Source organism: Peromyscus californicus, unplaced genomic scaffold (genome assembly GCF_007827085.1).
Source record: "Peromyscus californicus insignis strain IS unplaced genomic scaffold, ASM782708v3 Scaffold_5__1_contigs__length_169319896, whole genome shotgun sequence".
NCBI classification, from domain to species: Eukaryota; Metazoa; Chordata; class Mammalia; order Rodentia; family Cricetidae; genus Peromyscus; species Peromyscus californicus.
Genome location: NW_026294573.1, coordinates 113,352,705 through 113,375,051, shown reverse-complemented (window position 1 = coordinate 113,375,051; position 22,347 = coordinate 113,352,705). Strand labels below are relative to the sequence as shown.

The 22,347-nt window shown below is 45.9% G+C and overlaps 1 protein-coding gene across 3 annotated transcripts in view; it reads left to right on the top strand.

Moving 5' to 3' along the window:
- Gabrr2 (gamma-aminobutyric acid type A receptor subunit rho2) overlaps positions 1 to 21,074 on the top strand; it is a 43,898-nt gene extending 22,824 nt beyond the window's left edge. For all 3 annotated transcript variants that reach the window (XM_052717626.1, XM_052717625.1, XM_052717627.1), the window contains 6 exons: positions 160 to 383; positions 1,121 to 1,203; positions 1,371 to 1,511; positions 5,825 to 5,977; positions 6,978 to 7,174; positions 20,238 to 21,074. In XM_052717626.1, coding sequence (XP_052573586.1) covers positions 160 to 383; positions 1,121 to 1,203; positions 1,371 to 1,511; positions 5,825 to 5,977; positions 6,978 to 7,174; positions 20,238 to 20,549 — 1,110 coding nt within the window. In that variant the 3' untranslated portion in view covers positions 20,550 to 21,074. The remainder of the gene's footprint in view (positions 1 to 159; positions 384 to 1,120; positions 1,204 to 1,370; positions 1,512 to 5,824; positions 5,978 to 6,977; positions 7,175 to 20,237) is intronic.
- The last annotated feature ends 1,273 nt before the right edge of the window (positions 21,075 to 22,347 follow it).

Here is a 22,347-nt window from a genome sequence, read left to right as displayed (position 1 = left end):
GGGCCATGGCGTTGACCTTTGTGCTCAGGACTGCAGAGCCCTCGCTCTGAATCTGGAGGCGGAGTCGAGGGGATTCTGCAGTAGAGGAAGACGGGTCAGTTGCAGGGAGGGCTGCTCTCCAAGCCTCTCTAGCTAAAGGACTTCTTCCCCGGTTCCCAGGACTTCACCATGACCCTGTACCTGAGGCATTACTGGAGGGACGAGAGGCTGGCCTTCCCCAGCACCAGCAACAAGAGCATGACTTTCGATGGCAGGCTGGTGAAGAAGATCTGGGTTCCCGATGTCTTCTTCGTTCACTCCAAACGGTCATTTACTCACGACACCACCACAGACAACATCATGCTGAGAGTGTTCCCAGACGGCCACGTGCTGTACAGCATGAGGTAACAGTCCGGAGCTGTCAAGACGCCCTGGAATTGACAGCTCCTTTAGTCCTGACGAGTTTGTCTCTGTAGTAGGGTCTATAGGTTGGCCCAAGCCTTTGGACGTCAGTCAGTCTGATGCCACCCCTGCAGATGGCAACTTCCTCTTAGCTGGGCTCTTACACTCGAACTAAAAGACTAGTTTGGCCCAGACTTGATGGGAACAATGACCTTTTACTCCTTAGAGTCTATGACTCTAGTTAATTGGCGATAAAGATTTTAAATTCATAACAGTAGCTACTGTTTGCTAAGTGCTAGTGCAGATTGGCTTCGGGGCACACTTGTCGGTTTGAAGGGTCCTTGTTCCTGGCCTGTTCGTGTGAGTCACCAGAGTCAGTGTTAGTGCCAGATACACTCCTACCCTGTGTGGACGATGGTGAAGGCCTCACCTCCCAGGCGTCTCTGAGGGAGGCAGCCCTGTTGGCTGAGGTGGTACAAGAGAAGGGCGCAAGTGTGGATAGTTAGCAGCCAACACCCCGACTCCAGCAGCTGGGGGACAGCAAGCCCAATAAAGAAGACCCACGAGGTCACAGAAGACAAAGCTCTAATTATGCTTCCGTGGCTTAGATGCCTGACCTCTGAAGGTGACCATGGAGGTTCCTGCCACCCTGGGCGCTGTACTGGGTCTTCCAAAGTGTGGGCAGAACCTGGACTTGATGGCCCGCTCCCAAGACACCTCATGTCTTTGTGTTGTGCAGGATTACCGTCACCGCCATGTGCAACATGGACTTCAGCCACTTCCCCCTGGACTCCCAGACCTGCTCCTTGGAGCTGGAGAGCTGTAAGTATCCATGGATTCACGCTTTTACCTTACTGCCTCTCCCATCTTCGCTGCCCTTGAGAATCAGGAGATTGAGGACTGCCTCCTGGGCTAGGAGCTGTTCACCCTGGCACAGGATTAAACAAGAGAGTAGAGGTGTTGAGTTCACTTATCTTCCTCTGTCCGAGATGCATACACAGATGAAGATCTGATGCTGTACTGGAAGAATGGGGACGAGTCCCTGAAAACGGACGACAAGATCTCCCTGTCCCAGTTTCTGATTCAGAAATTTCATACGACGTCCAGACTGGCCTTCTACAGCAGCACAGGTAGCTACTGTCTCAGCTAGACTCCAATGTGGAAGAGACACATTTGAGTTCTCCAGCCTTCACCCTTTCCACTGCCAATAGACATAATTTTGATTATGTATATGCATAGTCCCAAATAACACTATTATTATTATTATTATTATTATTATTATTATTATTATTATTATTATTTTTATTATGGTTTTTTTCAAGACAGGGTTTCCTGGTGTAACTCTGGCTATTCTGGAACTCACTCTGTAGACCAGGCTGGCCTGTAACTCACAGAGATCTGCCTGCCTCTGCCTCCTGAGTGCTAGGATTAGAGGCATGCATTACCACAGCCTGGCCCTAAAATAGCACTTTTAAAAAGCAGGAAACAGAATCAAAACACTGCTATCTCCTGAGATCCCACCCCGAGAGGGAGCACAAGTTAGTAATCCCCTCAAGACATCTTACGGTAGCCGTGGATTTCATAAGAATGGGCTTGTGTTTGGCATGCTGTTCTGCAACTTTATTTCTTCTACTTCACAGCTATGCAAGGGAGAGTACTTATTATCTATATTCTGTTTTCTTTTTCCTGCTGGTGGCTGAACCCAGGGCCTTGCACATGCTCAGTCCATGTGCTACCTCTGACTTACACCACCAGTCCCAGGAGGGTCAATTTTCAGCACTTAGTTTAACCCCTTCCATCCTGGACCATGCTTGAATATTTGAGGGGATCCCTTTGTCAACCTTTGTCTAGTCTCACCTTACACTCCTTGGTTAGATTCTTTTAGGACTGCCGTAATGAAATTCTCCAGACTGGGTGTTTGAAACAACAGAGACTTATTCTGTCACAGTTTGCTAGGCAGAGGTGTGAGGGACACGGTCCCTCTGCAGGCTGGACCTGCAGGCAGGGAGGAGCCTCTGCTGTGTGCCAGCAATGCCTGGCACCCTGGACCTGCAGGCAGGGAAGAGCCTCTGCAGTGTGCCAGCAATGCCTGGTGCCCTGGACCTGCAGGCAGGGAAGAGCCTCTGCGGTGTGCCAGCAATGCCTGGCACCCTTGACCTGCAGGCTGGAGGGAAGAGCCTCTGCTGTGTGCCAGCAATGCCCGGCGCCCTGGACCTGCAGGCAGGGGGGAGCCTCTGCTGTGTGCCAGCAATGCCTGGAGCCCTTGACCTATAGCTGTGCTGCTCTAACCTGCTCTGGCCACCATGGATGTTCTCCTGTGTCCCACTTAGTGTCTTTCCCATGTGTCCATGTCCAACCTCCCTTCTTCTGTAGGGACAGAAGTCACTGTGTCAGGGTCGATTAGAATCCAGCGCGACCTCATTTTGTCTTGATGAGATCTGCAAAGACCTCGTCTCTGAAGAAGGTCCCTCTGAATCAGTGAGAGTGAAGACTTCCATGTATCTGTAATAACAGTTCAACAGTACTTCTGCAGGCGCAGGCTCCTAATGGGACTCTTATGTCATCACCACTTGTCCCAGAGCCGAGATGCCCAAACCCCTCTATGGAAAGCTTTTGTGTACCTTCCTGATCCTGCCTGCTCTGCTAGCTGGTCACCTGCCCCCACTCACACTCTTCTCACAGAGCCACACACTGGAAGAGCACAGGCCTGTCTAGCGCTGTGCTGGCGTCAGGACATCACAGGCCTGCTTCAGGGCATGCCCACGGGGCTCATCCTCATCTCGGCCCTTCCACTCCGACACACACACACACACACACACACACACACACACACACACACGACTTCCTTATCTATTCATTGTAGCGGTTGTTGTGTTTACTTTCTAAAAATATTTATTTTATTTTATGTAGACAAGTGTTTTGCCTGCATGCATGTATGTGTACCACGTGTGTGCCTGGTGCCATCCGATGTCAGAAGAAGGCATCAGATCCCCCGAAACTGGAGTTATGGATGGTTGTAAGTCACCATATGGGTGCTGGGAACCAAACCCAGACTCTGGACAAGGAGTCAGTGATCTTAACCACCCAGCCATCTCTCCAGCCACCTTATCTGTTTCTTACCAAATTCAAATCCGTGAAACCACGGCTAAGAATTTCTTACATACCATTTGTTATGTGTAAATTAATTTCTACCCTACAAACCAAGACTTTGAAATTGTTATTCCTTGATTTCATATCAGGAAACTGAGACTTTAAGCTATTGGTTCAAGCTCCAGAGCCGTGAGAGGCCGCATTTGTCCCTTTTAGTGGCTTCTGTGCTGTAGCGGTACACTGGCCTGTTTTCTTTCCCGTTCAAGCCTTTCTGGAGCTCAGATTCAAACGCATCTTTCATTCCACTCTTCACTACATACAGCACTCATGCTACGGGACTGGTGGCCTCACACGGGAGTTACACATGTTCCTTCACACAGGAGTCACACACATGTCCTCTCACACAGGAGTCACACACATGTTCCCTCACACAGGAGTCACACACATGTTCATAGCTCTTTTCTCTGTCCCTGTGTTCCCGACACAACTTCCCTGCTCTTCTTAAGTAGAAGCAGGGATGGCAGGATAGTCCTTGCCGGAACAGAGGCCGCTGCCAGGAAGAGTCTACACAGCTGACGAGCAGTGTGATTTCCTTCAGGGATGCCTTTTGGAGGGGGAGAACAGAGCAAAGGTGGGATGAGGTGGGGAGCGGTCAGCTGATTCTTTTCTTCCCGTTCTTGAAGATCACTTTCTGTTTGTCCGTCCCCCTAAAGTGCCAGCCCATTCAGAGAGCCCAGAAAACCACCAGTAGACAGTTGTCAAACCCGTCTGAACACACCCTGTTGTTCCGGGCCTTTCCTACAGGTCTAACCTCCCTCCCTGCCCTGTGTTTACCTCCTGCTCTAGCCAGTCTGTCTGCTCCCCAGTGTTTCTTGGGAACCTGAGGGATGCAGTCTCAGGCCCACCTGTACCCACACCACCAAAGCGAGGTGCTCACAAGCAGAGTTCCTGCAAGTCTTCAGAGTCAGGGCGGGGTGGGCATCTCACAGACTTCTTCTGTGGATCAGAACTCAGAGGCTGTTGCTTCTGGCCAGTGTGGTTCTCAGGTTGCATTCAGGCACTCTGGGGAGCCAAGAGCTGTCTTTAACCAATCCTCCACGGGCACACCCCCCCTTTTTCTGAGTGGGGGAGTGTCCCTCATCGGTGGGTCCCGTGTGGACTCTAAGGACCTGAATTTCTAACAAGTGTTTGAATACCTGCTCATTGAAAAAGTCACTGTATGAGTAAAGCCCTGGCCTTTAGCTAGAGGCCCTAAGTGACCTGAGTCCGCCTAGACCAGGAGGCCTTGGAGCAGCCTCTGAGTTCAATTCCTTAGTGCTCCTCCGAGTAATACTGTTCTGATTTCCCCAACCACAGCCCCTTGCAGGGTGCCCCTAACGCGCCTCCTTGCAGTCAGCAACTTAATTGTTCTCTTTAAGCCAATGAGCCTTTTTGTACTTTATTTGGCAAAGGAGATTTGCATACCTACAATGGGTGGACAGTTGGTGTCATTTGCCACGAACGGAAGATAACTTTAATAACGTAATGAACACATGGGGAGAAAAAAGAACCCTGCTTCTGGACCCCTGACCCCCACCCCCACCCAAAGCATCCTGTACTGTCATGATGTGATACTTTGAGATGCCTGATGGTGCTGAGCTGAGGTGCAGGGGCTGCGGGCGCACACGCCTCCTTAGCTCAGACTCACTGCCCTTGGCACCTTTGTGGGTCACAATGGTTGTAGGTCGCTGAGACCTCACACTTTCAGACTCCTTTTACAGCCTTTAAACAGGGATTCTCGGAGTGCACAATGACTTAGTACTATAGCATCAGGTCCGTCCCCGCCCAGTGGTAAAGGATCCCAGGAGGAGGATGGAGTGTTAGAAATGGTACTGATGCCAGACTTCCGAGTAATGTGACCAGCCTACTTCTTCTGTGCTGGTGTGTGGACTGGGTGGGTACCAGCCAACCCAGTGATTAAGAGGACCAGAGTGACAGCCCGGCTCTTCTGGCTCCTGACTGAGCAGCACTGGCCTCAACAAGTTAGAACTACTCTACCTTCTTAAGCTCCCAAGCAGCCAGCCCCTCAGGAGATACAGTCACAGTTTGCAAGTAATAAAAACCAAACTATCAAGTAAATGTTTCCTTCTACCTTTTCCCCACATTGCTGTGAAAAGTTAGCTCAGACTCCCTGGGAGAGCATACTAGATACGGACAAGGTGGCCATAGCAGAGAGGACTCCCACACAAGGACGGAAGGCCTGGTGTCAAGCCCGCTGAACTTCCTTTCTGCGGTTGATGAGCATTGCCGGGGTAGATGGGCTCCTGGGGAGGCTCTGGCTGGAACCTCACTCCTTCTTCTCGTGTCCCCCCAGGCTGGTACAACCGTCTGTACATCAACTTCACTTTACACCGTCACATCTTCTTCTTCTTGCTCCAAACCTATTTCCCTGCTACCCTCATGGTCATGCTGTCCTGGGTGTCCTTCTGGATCGACCACAGAGCTGTGCCTGCCAGAGTTTCACTGGGTAAAAGTATTTGATAAGGTGTGGTAGGATGCTTTTGGTCTTTCTTTCAGCTGATCACTAGGTAACGGAGAATTAAGGTCACGGGCTGGGCATGGTGGCTCCGTCATCTAATCCCAGCACTCAGACTGAAGTCAACTGGGGCTACATAGAGAGACCTTAAAAAAAAAAGTAAAGTAAGTCTTTAGAATTCTTAACTGATGGGCTTGTGAGTCAAAGGAGGACTTGCCTGCCTCTTGCCTAGTCTATCCACATGAAGTCGGAGGTACCACACTGTGAAAACTTGGGGGAACTAACATTGCACCCCTCAGTGTCCATCAGTTCAAATGTGGAACCAGTCTGGAGTATGATCCTTTACAAGGCAGTATGGGAGTGCAGTACTAAAAAGTAAATAAATGATTTGGCAAATGCCAAAAATTATTCTGTAAACTCTAAAATCTTGCTGGTTTGTACAGGAACATGTGGTTCCTGGGGTGAGGACTGTGTTCCTTCAGAGTTTCAGTTCTGGCTTTTTCCAGACCCTGAATTCCAGAGTGAAAATTTACAATACAGTATTCAAATTTGGATAAAGTCAGGGTAGACCCTGACACGTGGGAGAACTTAGCAGGCAAGCCACAGTGGAGAAGAACTGGACAGAGCTTAATAAATGTGGTGTAGCTAAGGGGAACTATGACTGTTCCTTCAGAGCTGTCCTTCAATCATTGTTTTTAATCCCACACCATCAATGGTCCTGTATGAGGCATGACCTTGTCAGACACATCGCAGAAACTCAGACTCCCAAGGTGACTGAAAGCAGGCAGCTAGTTCTTGGGGGAACATTCTGGAAGGGGTGAGTCAGGGAAAGCCTGATTGTTTAGGGAGCAGAGCCTCACACCTCTGCTGGGTGGAAATATGTCTGGGAAGCTCTCACTTGATTAAAGAGACAAAGAATGTAAAATTGTGACTGTGAGACGTGGGTATGGCTCCGGGGTGGGTCAGCAGCTGAACTAAGATGGTTTTACAGGAATCATGACGGTGCTGACCATGTCCACCATCATCACGGGCGTGAACGCCTCCATGCCCCGAGTGTCCTACATCCGGGCGGTGGACATCTACCTCTGGGTCAGCTTCGTGTTCGTGTTCCTCTCGGTGCTGGAGTACGCGGCTGTCAACTACCTGACCACGTTGCAGGAGCAGAAGGAACAGAAGTTCCGAGAGAAGGTGAGGAGTCCTCACTCCTTTTCTCCTGTAAGCTGGGCTAGTGTTTGGAGGAGAATGACTTCGTTGGTTAGGTAGGGACAGTTAGGAGGAGCCAATGCCTGTGGGAAGGGAGGCATTAATGCCAAAGTGGGAACCGTTCTCTTCTTGCCCTGCTCAGACAGAAATTGCGGGTAGGCAAGAAGCTCTTTAAGTGCCAGTCTGTGGAGGCTTTGGCATCCCTCGGCATTTGACAACAAGCAGGCAGGATCCGCAGGCAGGCAGGCACCACCATCTAGAGCTCCAACTCTTAGATCTGCGGCTGTTTCTTTTTCATGCAATATAGCCTGATCATGGATTCCTCTTCCCATTTCCTTCAACGCGCCCCCCCCCCAACTTTATATTCTTTTTTGTCTCCCCCCACCCTTCAGCCTCCTTTTGAAAAACAAAGTCAGGCAGCGGTGGCACACACCTTTAATCTCAGCACTTGGGAAGCAAACATAGGCAGATCTCTGAGTTCGAGGCCAGCCTGGTCTACAAAGCAAGTTCCAGGACAGCCAGGGCTACATATTGAAACCCTGTCTCAAACAAGCAAGCAAGCGAACAAGCAACAAAAAACTGTTAAAACAAACAAACAAGAAACACCCCCTCAAAAAACTCCACAAAATCTGAAACCATGATACACAAACAAAGGACCAACAAGACAAAAGAAAAATAAATGCCCCAACAAAGCAAAATGAAAGAAGTCTACAAAAATACAATTGAGTTCATTTTATGTTGATCGTCTACTGCTGGTCCTAAGTGGCTAATTAGAGCCAGTGAGACTCCGTTGGTGAAAACTAATTTTTCTTTGCCAGTGGGGATCAATTACAGATAGCTTCTTGCTTAGGGGTGGGAGGCCCTGTCCACTGCCCCTTTCCGTGCTGGGACCCCCATCTGGCTTGAACTTGTGCAAGCCTTGTGCACCCTGCCACAGTCGCCATGAGCTATTGTGTGCATCGGTCCTTTTCTGCGCGGAAGACACTGTTTCCTGAGAGTCACCCATCACCTGTGGTTTCACAATCTTTTCTCCTTCTCTCTTCCACACAGATCTCTGAGCCCCAAGGGGAGAAGTTTGATGAAGGCATCCCGTTTAGGACTGAGTGTTCCAAAGTCTCTCACTCTGTACATTGTCTAGTTGTGGGGCTCAGTGTTAATTACCATCTACTGCAAGAAGAAGGTTTCTCTGATGATGGGCGAGTGATCTATGTGTACAGAAGAATGTCCTTAGGAGTCTTTCACTGTTACGTTCTTTAGCAGCATGATAGTGTTTGGTTTTAACCTAGGCCCATGGCGTATGTAGTTTCGGGTTCTTGGTCACTTTAGCAGGGCGTGGAGTGGGCCTTAATTCCATCCGGTCAGAAAGCTGGTGGCTCCCTCTCTACTATGGCACCAGTGTTGTACCAGTCTATCTTGCAGGCAGGTCACTCTTGTAGGTCACAGAGTTTGTAGCTGGGTTGATGATTATCTTTCTTCTTTACTAGCACCTTCTAGTGCCATGAATGCTAGTCAGTAGGGGGGAAGCTTCTAGTTAGACTAACTAGAACAAGACTCCTTCATGTTCAATGAGATATGTAAGTGCTGTCTTCAGCAACAGGGCCTTACGGTCTGGCTGTGCAGAGTAACTGATAGATAGCCTGTGATGTTTGGGGTTTCCAGGGCCCCTTTGGCCAAAGACTCGACAAGATGTAATCTGTTCCTGGTCTGGTTTTATTTGGTGCCCTGAGATGTCTGGTTGGAGCACTGTCTCCCTCATGACTTGGTGACTCCATTTGTATTCCTTTTATGGATGTGTTATTTTAGGCGGCTTCTACAGCAGCAGGTTTCCACATGACTTTTCAAGTGACAATTACTGTGAGCCGTCCCTCCCCGCATCCCCTCCTTTTTCTTTTCTCCTATCCCCTCCCTATTTAAGCCTCTTTGTCTCTCCATAAAAACACGTTCTATCTCCCCTTCCCTCTCCCCCTCCATTCCCTTACCAAGTACCTAACCGCTATGGTTATTCAGATTGTGGCATGCATATTGAAGGCTCAAATCTAACATCCACATATAAGAGAAAACATTAAGTATTTGTCTTTTGGGGTCTGGATTACCTCACTCAGAATGAATTTTTTTCAGCTCCATCTTACAAATTTCGTAACACCATTTTTCTTAACAGCTGAATAATAGTCCATTGTGAAAATGTACCACATTTTTATTACCTATTTATCCGTTGAACATCTAGACTATTTCCAATTTCTGGCTATTATGAATAGAGCAACAATAATCATGGAATATCAAGTGTCTCTGTAGTAGGATGTAGAGTCTTTAGGATATATGCCCAAGAGTGGAATGGCTGGATCTTGAGGGAGATCTATTCCCAGCTTCCTGAGGAAGCACCACACTGATTTCCATAGGGGCTGTATAGGCTTACACTCCCACCAGCAGTGAATAACCTGTTCACCATTCCTCACATCCCCACCAGCATACATTGTCAAATAATATTTTAGTTATTTATTTTAATTTCTTTATGTGCATTGGTGTTTTGCCTGAATGTATGTCTGTGTGAGGGTGTTGGATCCCCTGGAACTGGAGTTACAGACAGTTGTGAGCTGCCACGTAGGTGCTGGGAATCAAACCTGGGTCCTCTGGAAAAGTAGCCAGTGCTCTCAACGCCATCCCTCCAGCCCCTGTCATTTGTTTACCTGATCTTAGTCAATCTGACTGAGGTAGGATGGAATCTCAAACTACATTTGATTTGTGTTTCTCTGATGGCTAGGGATGTTGAACATTTCTCTAAGTGTTTCTCAGTCATCTGTGTTTCACCTTTTGAAAACTTTCTGCTTAGTTCTGTACCTCATTTTTTAAATTTTTAAATTGAGTTATTTGTTTTCTTGATGTTCAAGTTTTTTAAGTATTTTTAAAAAAATATGTTTTAGATATTAACCTTCTATCAGATGTATAATTGGTAAAGATCTTTTCTCATTCTATAACCTACTACACTGTTCTGAATGATGGTGTCCTTTGTCATACAGAGCTTTTCAGTTTCATGAGGCCCTACTTAATGATTGTTGTTCTTAGTGCCTGTGCTATTGGTGTCCTGTTCAGAAAGTTCTTTCCCATGCCAATGAGTTCAGGTCTATTTCCCACTTTCTCTTCTATCAGATTCAGAGTATCAGGTCTTATGTTGAGACCTTGATCCATTTGGACTTGAGTTTCCTGCAGGGTGATAGGGATGGATCTATTTGCATTCTTCTACATGCAGCCATGAAGTTTGACCAGGATCATTTGTTGAAGATGCTGTATTTTTTACTTCTTTGTTAAAAATTAGGTATCCAAAAGTGTGTGTGTGTGTGTGTGTGTGTGTGTGTGTGTGTGTGTGTGTGTATAAAAAACACACTATAGCTCTATAGTGCTGAATCTGGGATGGTGATAGCTCCAGCAGTTCTTTTATTATTCAGGGTTGTTTTAGCTATCCTGTTCTGTTATTCATTTGTTTCCACACAAAGCTGAAAATTGTTTTTTCAATATCTGTGAAGAACCATGTTGGAATTTTGATGGGGTTTGTGTGGCATCTGTAGATTGCTTTTCATGGGATGGCCATTTTTACTATATTAGTCCTACCAATCCATGAGCATGGGAGAACTTTCCACCTTCTGGTGTCTTCTTCAATAGCTTAAAGTTTTTATTATACAAGTCTTTCAATTGCTTGGTTAGAGTTATCTCAAGGGTTTTTTGTTGTTGTTTGTTTGGCTATTCTGAAAGGTGCTATTTCCCTGATTTCTTTCTCCTTCTGTCATTTGTATATAGGAAGGCTACTGATTTTTGTGTATTAACTCTGTATTCTGCTACCTTGCTGAAAATATTTATCAGCTGTATACATTTCCTGGTGGAGTCTTTTGGGTCTTTTATGTATCAAATCATTTCATCTGCAAATAAGGCTACTTTACTTCTCCCTTTCCTATGTGTATCCCCTTGATATCCTTCAGTTGTCTTATCGCTCTAGCTAAGACTGCAACTATTATATTGAATAGATATGGAGAGAATGGACAACCTTCACTTCCATAGGTCTTATATATCAAGAAATTCATCCATTTATTTTAGGTTTTCCAGTTTGGTGGAGTACAGATTTGTAAAGTATGTCGTGATTCTTTGGATTTCCTCAGTATCTGTTGGAATGTCCCCCTTTTCATCTCTAATTTTATTAATTTGGATCTTCTACCTCTGTCTTTTAATTAACATAGTTAGGTGTTTGTCAATCTTATTTTCTACCATCCAAGTACTAACCAGGTTCCCTGCTAAGCTTCTGAGATCAGACATTATTGATCTTTTTCAAAGTACCAACTCTTTGTTTCATTGATTCTTTGTGTTGTTTGTTTATATTTTATTGTTTTCAGCCTCTTGTTTGATTATTTCTTGCTGTCTCCTCCCTTTGAGTGGTATTTCTTTTTGTTCTAAAGCTTTCAGGTGTGCTGTTAAGTTACTAGTATGAGATCTCTCCAATTATTTTATATAGGCACTTAGTGCAATGAACTCATCCCTTAGAACTGCCTTTATGATGCTCCATAAGTTTGGCTGTGCTGTGGTTCCATTTGCATTCAATTTTAAAAAGTTTTTAATTTTCTTCTTGATTTATGTCTCGACCCAATTGTCATTCAGCAGTGAGTTGTTCAGCTTCCACAAGTTTGCATACTCTCTGTTGTTGACACCCAGCTTTAATCATGGTGATCAGATAGGTTGCTGGGGACTATTTTAAGTTTCTTGTATATGTTAAGACTGGCTTTGTATCCAAGTACGTGGTCAATCTGGAGAGAGTTCCATGAGCTGCTGAGAAGAAAATTTTTCTTTTGTGCTTGGGCGAAATGTTCTGAAGCTGTTAGGTCCCTTTGACTCATGACATTATTTAACATCAGCAGTTTTCTATTTATGTTTTGTCTGGATGACCTGTTCACTGGTGAGAGTGGAATATTGGAGTTACCCACTATCAGTGTGTGAGGACAAACATGTGATTTAAGCTGTAGTAGTTTCTTTTATGTACTCAGGTGCCTTTGTATTTGGTGTATAAATATTAAAAACTACAGTATCCTATTGGTGGAATTTTCCTTTGATGAGTATGTGGTCTCTTTCCCCATCTCTTCTGATTAGTTTTGGTTTGAAGTCTATTTTATCAGAGGTTAAAATGGATATACCCGCTTGCTTCTTGGGTTCATTTGCTCAGAATTATTTTTTCCATCCTTTCCACCTAAGGTGGTGTCTACCCTTCATGGTGAGGTGTGTTTCTTGGATGCAACAGAAATATGGACCCTGTTTGGGGAATTGAGCATCAGTATTGAGAATTATCAGCGAACAATGTTTATTGATTCCTGTTATTTTGCTATGATGTGCCCCTCCCTCCCTTGATTTATTGTTCTGGGATTATTTATTCCTGTGTCTTCTTGGGTGCAGTTAACCTCTTTAGACCAATTTTGCTTTTCTTCTAGTGTGTCTGTAGAGTTGGGTTGGTAGATAGAAATAGCTTAAATTTTTTTTTATCATGGAGTGTTTTTAGTTTTCTGTTTATTGTGATTGAAAGTTTTTCTGGGTATAGAAGTCTGAGCTGGCATCTGTGGTCTCTCAGAGTTTGTTGAACATCTGTCCAAGACCTTCTGGTTCTCAGAGTCTCCTTTGAGAAGTCAGGTGTGGTTCTAATGGGTCTGCCTTCATATGTTACTTGGTCTTTTTGCCTTGGAGCTTATATCCTTTCTTTATTCTGTATATTTAGTTCTTTTGATTTTTTATGTGCAGAGGGGAATTTCTTTTGTGGTCTTGACTATTTGGTGTTCTGTATGTTTCTTGTACCTTGATAGGCATCCCTTTCTTTAGGTTGGGAGAACTTTTCTTCTATGATTTTGTTTAAAAATGGTTTCTGGACCTCTAACCTGAGCTGCTTCTCCTTCCTCCATCCATATTGTTCACAGGGTTGGTCTTTTCATGCTGTCCTAGATTTCCTAGATGTTTTGGATTTGGATTGTTTTAGATTTAACATTTACTTTGACAGAGCTATCCATTTCTTCTGCCTTGTCTTTTTCTTCTTCTATTTATTTATTTATAATTTTTTCGAGATAGGGTTTCTTTGTGTATTTTTAGTGCCTGTCCTGGATCTCACTCTGTAGACTAGGCTGGCCTTGAACTCACAGAGATCCGCCTGACTCTGCCTCCAGAGTGCTGGGATTAAGGGCGTGTGCCACCACCGCTGGCTCCGCCTTGTCTTCAATAACCGAGATTCTCTCTTCCATTTCTTGTAATCTATTGGTGATGCTTACCTCTGAGCATTTGTTTGAAATCCTAATTTTTTTATTTCCAGTTTTGCTTTCCTTAGTGATTCTATTTCTTTGTTAAATTTTCATGTCTTGAATTGTCATTATTTCACTCAACTGTTGGTGTTTTCACAGACTTCATTAAGGGTTTTCTTTATATATATTCTTGAAGGTCCTTGAACATATTCCTAATTGCTGTTTTGAAGTCCTTATGTTGTGCTTTTGCTATATTGCATTTCTCAGGGCCTACTGTAGTAGTTACTGGCCTTTGGTGGAGGCATATTCTCTTGGTATTCTTGTGTGTGTTTATGCTGGAGTCTAGGTGTCTGGAGTTAAAGTATCTGAGGTGATTCTCGGTGTTGATAGCTGGTCTTGTCTTTGTTGGGTGTTTTCTTCTTTGGTTGCTGTTGGCCTCTCTGGATCCTAGGCAAGTGTGGTGGCTGTGGGTTCCCTGGTAGACACAGCTTTTTCAGGTTGGTGGGCAGCAGAAAGGAATGGAGATGGACTAGGAGGAAAGACTGAGAGGGGCTGTGGGAAAAAGGTACGGGGATCTGGTCCCCACCAAAAGACAGTCCCCAAGGGTTGGAGGTGTGGAAGGAGGGGCTCCTGCAAGCAGGCTGCAGTAGGGACAAAGAATGAGTCTGGAGAGCAGGGATGAAAGGGTGAGGAGAATCCTGGGTCTGTACCAAGAGGTGGAGTCCCCAGCAAATGGAGCTGGTGTGGGAGGGGGCTGCTGTGAGCAGGCTACCACAGGATGAGAAATAAGTCTACAGAGAACATACCAGAGGGCAGGGAGGATAGTGAGAATCATCACCCTGAGTTCCAACCCAGTGTGGCCGCTGATGGATTGGTGGTTGGCACAAAGGATGGAGATGAACCAGAAATGAAGCCTGCAAGGGTCCTCAGGAAAGAGCTAAGCTGAGTCTGCACCAACAGGCAAAGTCCCCCAGGAGTAAGATCTGAAACTGTTCACAGCTCTCACAGAGGCCTAGGAAGTCAGGATTCCTTAGCCTTTGACAAGCAGCCACCAGTACAGCTCCTGGGTCTGGGATCTGAGATCCCTGGCCCTAATGGCCTGGCAGCTGTCTGGAGATCTTCAGCTACCAGGACCCGCAATTCCTCTTCTGTGGCTTTCACAGCCGTCGATATCCCGCCCCGGTTTCCACTCTCTGTCCTCTGTGCTTTCACCGCGCCCCAGCTCCTGCCCTCTCCAGCCTTCCTGCTGCCTCTCGCTCCTGTGGTCACTGGTCAGGAGGCAGCTGCCGCCGCCGCTTTGTCTTTGCTGCCTGTGTTTCCCACTGCAGTCCGCCAGCCTCACGGGTCTGTCTTCTGCAGCTGTCAGATGGCTGCCCCTGCAGCCCCAAGTGTGGGCTGCTCTGCTGCCGCCGCCGCCGCTCAGCGGCCACTGCCTTTGTTCCCTGTCTCCTGCTACTTCTATTTTCAAGTTACTGGCTCAGGCATGCCAAAAATTAGGTGGCCAAAGACCACTCAAGAGAAGCTGGGGGTGTGCACTGTTGTTACAAGCCCAGTGGAGGCAACACAGAAAGGCATCTCCCAGTTGTCTCACCAAACTGAGCCGAACAGCCTGCTAACACAGCTGGAGAACGGGTGATCATGCAAAAACAGCAGGCCCTGCATGCAAATGAAGGCTCATATTTGCAAGGCACTGTCCCCCTGCACTCATCACCGAGGTCACTCTGCTAGGCCACCAGAGGAAACACCACTCCCCTGCCTTGTGGACATGGTTTCAAGGTTACCCAGATGCTAGATGTCACCAAGACTTATGATAGAGAAAAGGTACAGACTGATTTAAATAGTTCAGGTGCGGCCACACTTCAGGAGCCAGAGTGAGCAGCGGCAACCATTGTCTTGTTTCCTTAAAATAGCCATATAGAGTTTTCAGCATAGCTGGTGCTGGCATAAGGGTACCCATCGGGTCGTCAGACTGGCAGTGCTTCTGTTGAAGGCAGCCAGGGTGTCAACAGAAAGCCCAATCGCTGCCCACTAGGGATTAAATCCCCACCTTTTCTTATATACAGGAAAATGGACACAGAAGGAATAAGAATGTGACCCTACCACCAGTAGATTTCTAGCTGTCTTTACCGCTTGCCTGGTCCCCTCAGAAGGGCTCTCATCTTCTTCCAAAGGAGGCCGATCCCTCTTGAGAATCTGTTCTCACTTTTCTACACAGTGGAGAAGTGTTTGGACAAAGAACAAGAGCAGCAAAGGCTGAGTTTAGATCCAGCTCTGCCGTCTGAACTCTGCCTTGGTTTCCTCACGGGTAGAAAGAGGTTGTAGAACCTCTGTCCCATCTTCCTCTAGGATCCCTTGTAGGGTCACATGAGGTCATGCATGGGAAAGCTGTTTTGAAACTGAAGGATTCTAGACACACATTATATATTACTGTTATTATTAGTGAACACACTAATAATAGGTAGAGGCTTCCTGTTCTATGAAAAGAAGAGACAAAAGTTGTCTTCTGGAGTTTTAAAAAGTTCCTTTATTTATTGACTTGTTTATTATTGCTGTTGGGAATGAATCTAGAGCCTTACCTGTGCTAAGCAAGTACTTAACCAATGAGCTACACTCCCAGGCTTCCCAAAGCCCCTTTAATAATTGATGCTCTGTAAACATTAGCCAAGTATGAATTAAGACTAATAGTTATCCTTTGGATTCCCCAGAAATGCTGTACTTCCAATACTTTATTTTATCACGTTATACAGTAACATGAAATGCAAATAAAATATTCCATACAGGAATGTTGTATTAATCACAGTACAAAGCCCTGAATTCAGTCTCCTAGCAATCAAACACACACACACACACACACACACACTCCCCGATTTACTGTGCCAGAGAAGTAAGTACCCAGTGAGAACTTACTTCATACGTTCAGGAAAAACTCTTTAACAATAACAGTGTTTGTCCAGTTTTGGCTAGTGCCTAAACTGGACAGAAATCATCTGGGGCTTATCTAGGTTTTGAGTTATATTATATGTGATGTCATCTACATAGCTCTTTTAAGCTCCAAGCCCAAGTTATGGTTTGAGCAATTAACCATGTTTCACAGAGACAGAAATTCCAAGGCTTGGTTGTTTGGACAAATGGAAGTATTTACAATGTAATATATTGTCATAGTTATCCCCGCACAGACCAAGGCTGCTTTCCCAGGCAGTCGTCAGCCAGGGTCGCCCTATCTGTCGGCAGAATCATGCTCTTTCTGATAAGATACCTAGGCATGTTCCTTCAGCCAAATTCTACTTTATAGAACTTATATATTGACTGGATGCTTTACAACATCAACTTATTACTCCCAGTTTCTCCTGTGTCATCATTACCAACACATTGCTGACAATTATACCAGTCAACATGGCAGTCACCTAGAAAACATGAAAATTCCACATCTGTGTTCACCTGGGTAACTGCTGACCCCTTACCTGAAGGGCCTTTAAATTTTAGGAAAAGAACGTGTTCCCTTTACAGAACTGGCTTTCAAGCATGGTATCTGAATTATTCAAGTGTTTCCACACTGTCTCCAAATGCACTAGGCTGCTCTTAAGCACTAAGCCATCACTCCAGCCTGATTTAAATACCTTTTACATAGTCTTCTTTTTTTAGATTTATTTATTTGTTTTATGTGTTTGAGTGTTTTACTCTCATGTATGTCTATACACCATGTGGATGCCTGGTACCTGAGGAGGTCAGAAGAGGGTGTCAGATGTCCTGGAACTGGAATTATGGACCTATCAACTATTGTGAGCCACCATGTGGGTGCTGGAAATTGAACCTGGGTCCTCTGCAAAAATAGCAAGGGCTCTTAACCACTGAGCCATCTTTCCAGCCCCCTATATAAATACTTTTGTTTGGTAATCCTTTATTTTTCTATTTTAAAAGATAACCAAGCTTTCACCTAATTCTGCTCAGCTACCACTTTGGGAACAGTTTAACAATTAATTGTGTTTTCCATGTGAAATGGCAGGAGAAATATTTTGTCTTCTGCTACCTGCCCTTCAACAATTAACCGAGCTTTTCCAACCGTTGCTGGTGCAGCTGAGCTGTTTGAAAATGCAACATTAGGGTTATGGAGGAAACACACAGGTAAGAGCATTTCCTGGGTTGGTAACACCTGCGTCCACACGTGCCTGAACTCCAGGGCTGCAGAAGGAAGCAGATGACTGAGGTGGCTTGCTGGCCATCCAGCCTAGCCGAAATAGTGAACTTTAGGGTCAGTGAGAGACCCTGCTTCAAGAAATAAGGCAAGGCTGCAGAGATGGCTCCATAGTTAAGAATGCGTCCTGCTCTTGTGGATGACTACAGAGTTCAGCTCCCAGCACCCATGTTAGGCGCCTCACAACCACCTGCAACTCCAGCTCTAGAGGAGCCAATCCTCTGGCCCCAATGGGTACCTACTCACACGAACATATCCACATACAGATACACAAGATGATGATGATAATAATAATAATAATAATAATAAAGAGCTGGCTGTGATAGCCCACACCTTTAAACTCAGCACTTGGGAGGCAGAGGTAGGTGGATCTCTTTGTGTTGTAGGCCAGCCTAATCCACAAAGTGAGTTCTGGGCCAGCCAGTGTTACATAGTGAGCCTTGTCTCAAAATGAATGAATGAATGCATGAATGAATGAATGAATGAATGAATGAATGAATGAATGAAGTGGAGAATAACGCAGGAAGATACTTAATGTCCTCATCTGGCCTCTGCATGTGCATCCATGAGCTTGCTCCCACCACATGCAAATTAATTAATCTTAAAATGCAGTATAAGCACCATAAACTCCAGCTCTTTTACTATTTATATATTTGTTTTTTTTTTTTTTTTTTGGTTTTTCGAGACAGGGTTTCTCTGTGTAGCTTTGCGCCTTTCCTGGAACTCACTTGGTAGTCCAGGCTGGCGTCGAACTCACAGAGATCCGCCTGGCTCTGCCTCCCGAGTGCTGGGATTAAAGGCGTGCGCCACCACCGCCCGGCCTACTATTTATATATTTGTTAAGAGACAAGGTCTCTCACAAATAGCCCAGGCTGGCTCCAACTTGTGATCTTTCTGCCTCAGTTTCCAGAATGTTGGGATTACATGTATGTGCTACTATGTCCACTTATGACCCTTAACTCTTACTTAAATGCAACTTTGAAATAAGGGCACTCTGCTTTAAGTTTTTTCCAATGCTGGGGACAGAACCAGTGCTCTACCACTGGGTGACATTCCCAGCCTTTCCTAATCTTTTTTTTTCTTTTTTCTTTTTTCTTTATTCATGAACACAGAGGTAGATCTCAGCACTAGAAACAGAACACATAGATTTCAATTCCTGGTTTAAGCATTCATGAGTTAGAAAGAGGAAATTGGAGAGTTTTAGGCAAGCCTGGGTTACACAGTGAGATTTGATGTCAAACAAAAAGAATAAGATAAAACTCTGAATCTCATATCTGCTACCTGGCTTCAGGAGAACTGTGTAGCACTTGGATCTTAGTTTTTACCTCTGAAATTGGACTTGATCAGTGGTTCTCAATTCTGGCTGCACAGCTGTTGTATGGCAGATGCCAAACACACACACACACTCACACGCACACTCACACACACTCACACTCACATGCACATGCACACATCTATTCACTCCAGATAGGTAGCCCATGACAGACCAAAATATGGATACCACCAAAATCCAACTTGGTGAACCAATGTGTTTTACTGGGATTACTTACAAGAATATGGGTGAAGGGTTACTCACAGGAGCAGAAATAACTCAAAGCCAGCTGCATCAATAAAGCCCACCCCAGGGTGCCAGCTCACAAAAGTTGGGAACCTGTACGGCACTGCACAGCCTGCAGGTAGGTCAGCAGGTTGGAGAGTGTCCTCTCCAACCCCAGGTGGCTCAGTTAGTCTGAGCCTCTTCCAGGGAACTTAGTTGGTTTTTGTTTTTTTTCTCCATACTTCCTTAGGTTTCTGCTTCTTCTCTGTTTCTGGGATTGCCTCAGAGTCTTCTTTGCAGCTTGGCTTGCCAGCAGTCTTCACTGCTCATACACTCTTGGGGAGGAAGAGGGCCTGTTGAGTCTGGTCAGTTTCAGGAACTTCCTGAAGCTATTTTGAATTTGTTTACTTTCTGTCTGTATTGTTAGGGTTTCTATTGCTATGAAGAGACACCATGACCAAGGCAACTCTTATAAAGGAAAACATTGAATTGAGGCTGGGTTACAGTTTAGAGGTTTAATCCATTATTGTCAAGGTGGGTGGTATGGTGGCATGCAGGCAGACACAGTGCTGGAGAAGGAGCTGAGAGTTCTACACCTTGATCCACAGGCAGCAGAAGCGACTGCTTGCCACACTGAATATGGCTTGAGCATAGGAGATGTCAAAGTCCACCCCCACAGGGATACACTTCCTCCAATAAACCCATACCTGCTCCAACAAGGCCACACCTCCTAAGAGTGCCACTCCCTTTGGGGGCCACTTTCTTTCAAACCACCGTGCTGTCTGAATGAGCTTCCCTGAAGGATGGAATGTTTCAATTGAGAGGAAACTGGTACACAATAGCAGGACCATTTGGAAGTTTGAAGCTAGTGTAGAGTGGTTATGTCGTGGTCCTGGGGATTCTAACAGGCAACCAGGGTTGGAAATTGCTGGACTCAGTACTTGCTGAGGTGGTTGTAACTATGTCTCTCTGGATGCCAGAGTATCAGTGGGTTGTCCCTTTGTAACCAGGCCAGCTCCTCTTCCCATCTTCAGGATCTAACTGAGCCCTTTTGTTTGCTGCCTGTAGTTTCCATGCATGTGTGGAATGCTTCACTCAAGAACCATGATGCTAGATGGAAGCTACAGTGAATCTGAGGCCAACAGCCTGGCTGGCTACCCGAGAAGCCATATTCTGCCAGAAGAAGAAAGGCAAGACAAAATAGTGGTCCATTTGGCCCTCAACAGTGAATTGACATCCTCCAGAAAGAGAGGCCTTCTCAAAGGCCAAATGGGGCTCTACATCTTCCAGAACACCCACGCCATTGACAAATACTCCAGGTTGATATTTCCGGCCTTCTATATATTTTTCAACCTAATTTATTGGTCAGTGTTTTCCTAGGGATTCCAAGGCTGTGTCTAAGAAAGGGCATGGACAGCCCTTGGTGGACACATGGACCTGACGACCACACTTCCTACACCAGCTGGCTTGGAGGAGCCCAGGGACCTCCAGCTGCCCTCACCCCATCTTTGTGGGTCTTTTCCTAGTTCATGCTGTGTTCCACATCACCCTACCCACCTCTCTCAACAGAGCTGTCTTTTGCTGTATATGAACTTGCTCACAAGAACTCCCCCCACACCTACTTAATGAAAGACTCAAATGCCTCCCAGATATTCTGAGATGCTCAGTATGGGAAGAAAGAAAAGGAAGGACAAACCAAGGGGCATTCTGGGTAAGAAACTGGGTGCAAAAATCGGTGAACTTATCCAGTTGGATTAAGTGCCTACACTGGAAGAAAAAACTCTCAGAACGGGACAGGAAATGATTGGGCCTCAACAAAACTGGCAACTGACATGATTTTATAAATGCTAGAGGAAATGTTCATTTCCCTATTCATTTAATCATTCATTAAACACTGAGCCCCCACCCTGTGCCTAGAACTGTGGGAATGAATGAGTGGTCTTTTCCTTCCCTGAGCTTATGTAAGCTATGCTCATTCTATGTACACAGTGTCCTCCGCGTCCTGTCCCCTGCTCTGCCTCACATCCACAGACCCATTCCGTTTCCTGGTGTGTTCACTCTAGGTCTGTCTAGAAAAGCACTTCCACGCTCTTGTGAGGCCCTCCTGAAGCCAGCTCAGCGCTTCTGCCCTGGGGCATCCTTGTGGAATGAACCAAGGGCTGAGAATACAACAGGACTTGAGCATTGGAGAAAGCACAGTGTGATCCTGGAGAGAAGGGGACCTAGGTCTGCAGTGGAAATCTAGTCTGATACCCCCGCTTCCTGTTTCAGGCTCCTCCCCTTCTTCCTCAGCAAAACAGCATCCTTAATGTCATCGTTATCATTATCCCTGTGTCCAAGTCCAGTCCCCACCCTCGAGGTCCCACCTACTCCGACCAGAAGGTTCCACACTCTAGAGTGACTTCTTTTTTTTTAAAAAAAAGATTTATTTATTTATTATGTATACAGCATGTATGACCAGAAGAGAGCACCAGACCTTATTACAGATGGTTGTGAGCCACCATGTGGTTGCTGGGAATTGAACTCAGGACCTCTGGAAGAGCAGTCAGTGCTCTTAACCTCTAAGCCATTTCTCCAGCCCCCTAGAGTGACTTCTTACTTCTACAAGTGGCCCTTTCTTCTACTACCACTGAGTGAGCGTTAAGAAGGCAACCTGACTCATTTAGCTGACCCTGAATCGTGGTAGGAGATGGCTAGAAAATTTAAGGAAATCTCTACCAGAATTTTGGGTGATATAAAGGGTATGATTCTGATAAGAAGTTCTTTAAGTTAAAGCATCTGGGGTCAGAAGGTTGTTTCTGAGGAGCTAAGGGGATGCCCCCCTCCAGATCCTTGCTTACTGAAGGACACTCTTCCTCTTCCTCACCGTCCCCACCAGCTTCCTGTGAGGGGAAGAGTCTTCCTTATAAAGTCTGCTCTCCTGCACATGACTCCAGGACAGGAATTAGTTCTGCAGACCAGGCACACAGGACTGTCGAACCTCCATGAATTCCAAGCCAGGGAAGGGTCTGCTGCTGCTGCTTGATCCTCTCTCTCCCTCAGCATGGTTGGCTCTCACATCTCTGTTCCTTCAGGATCACTCCCCACCTCGTGTCCTCTGTCCCCTTACATACATCTTGTGTCAACTGGTTCCAGTTACTGGTTTCAACAGTCCCTTGCCCATGCTAAAGATTCATCA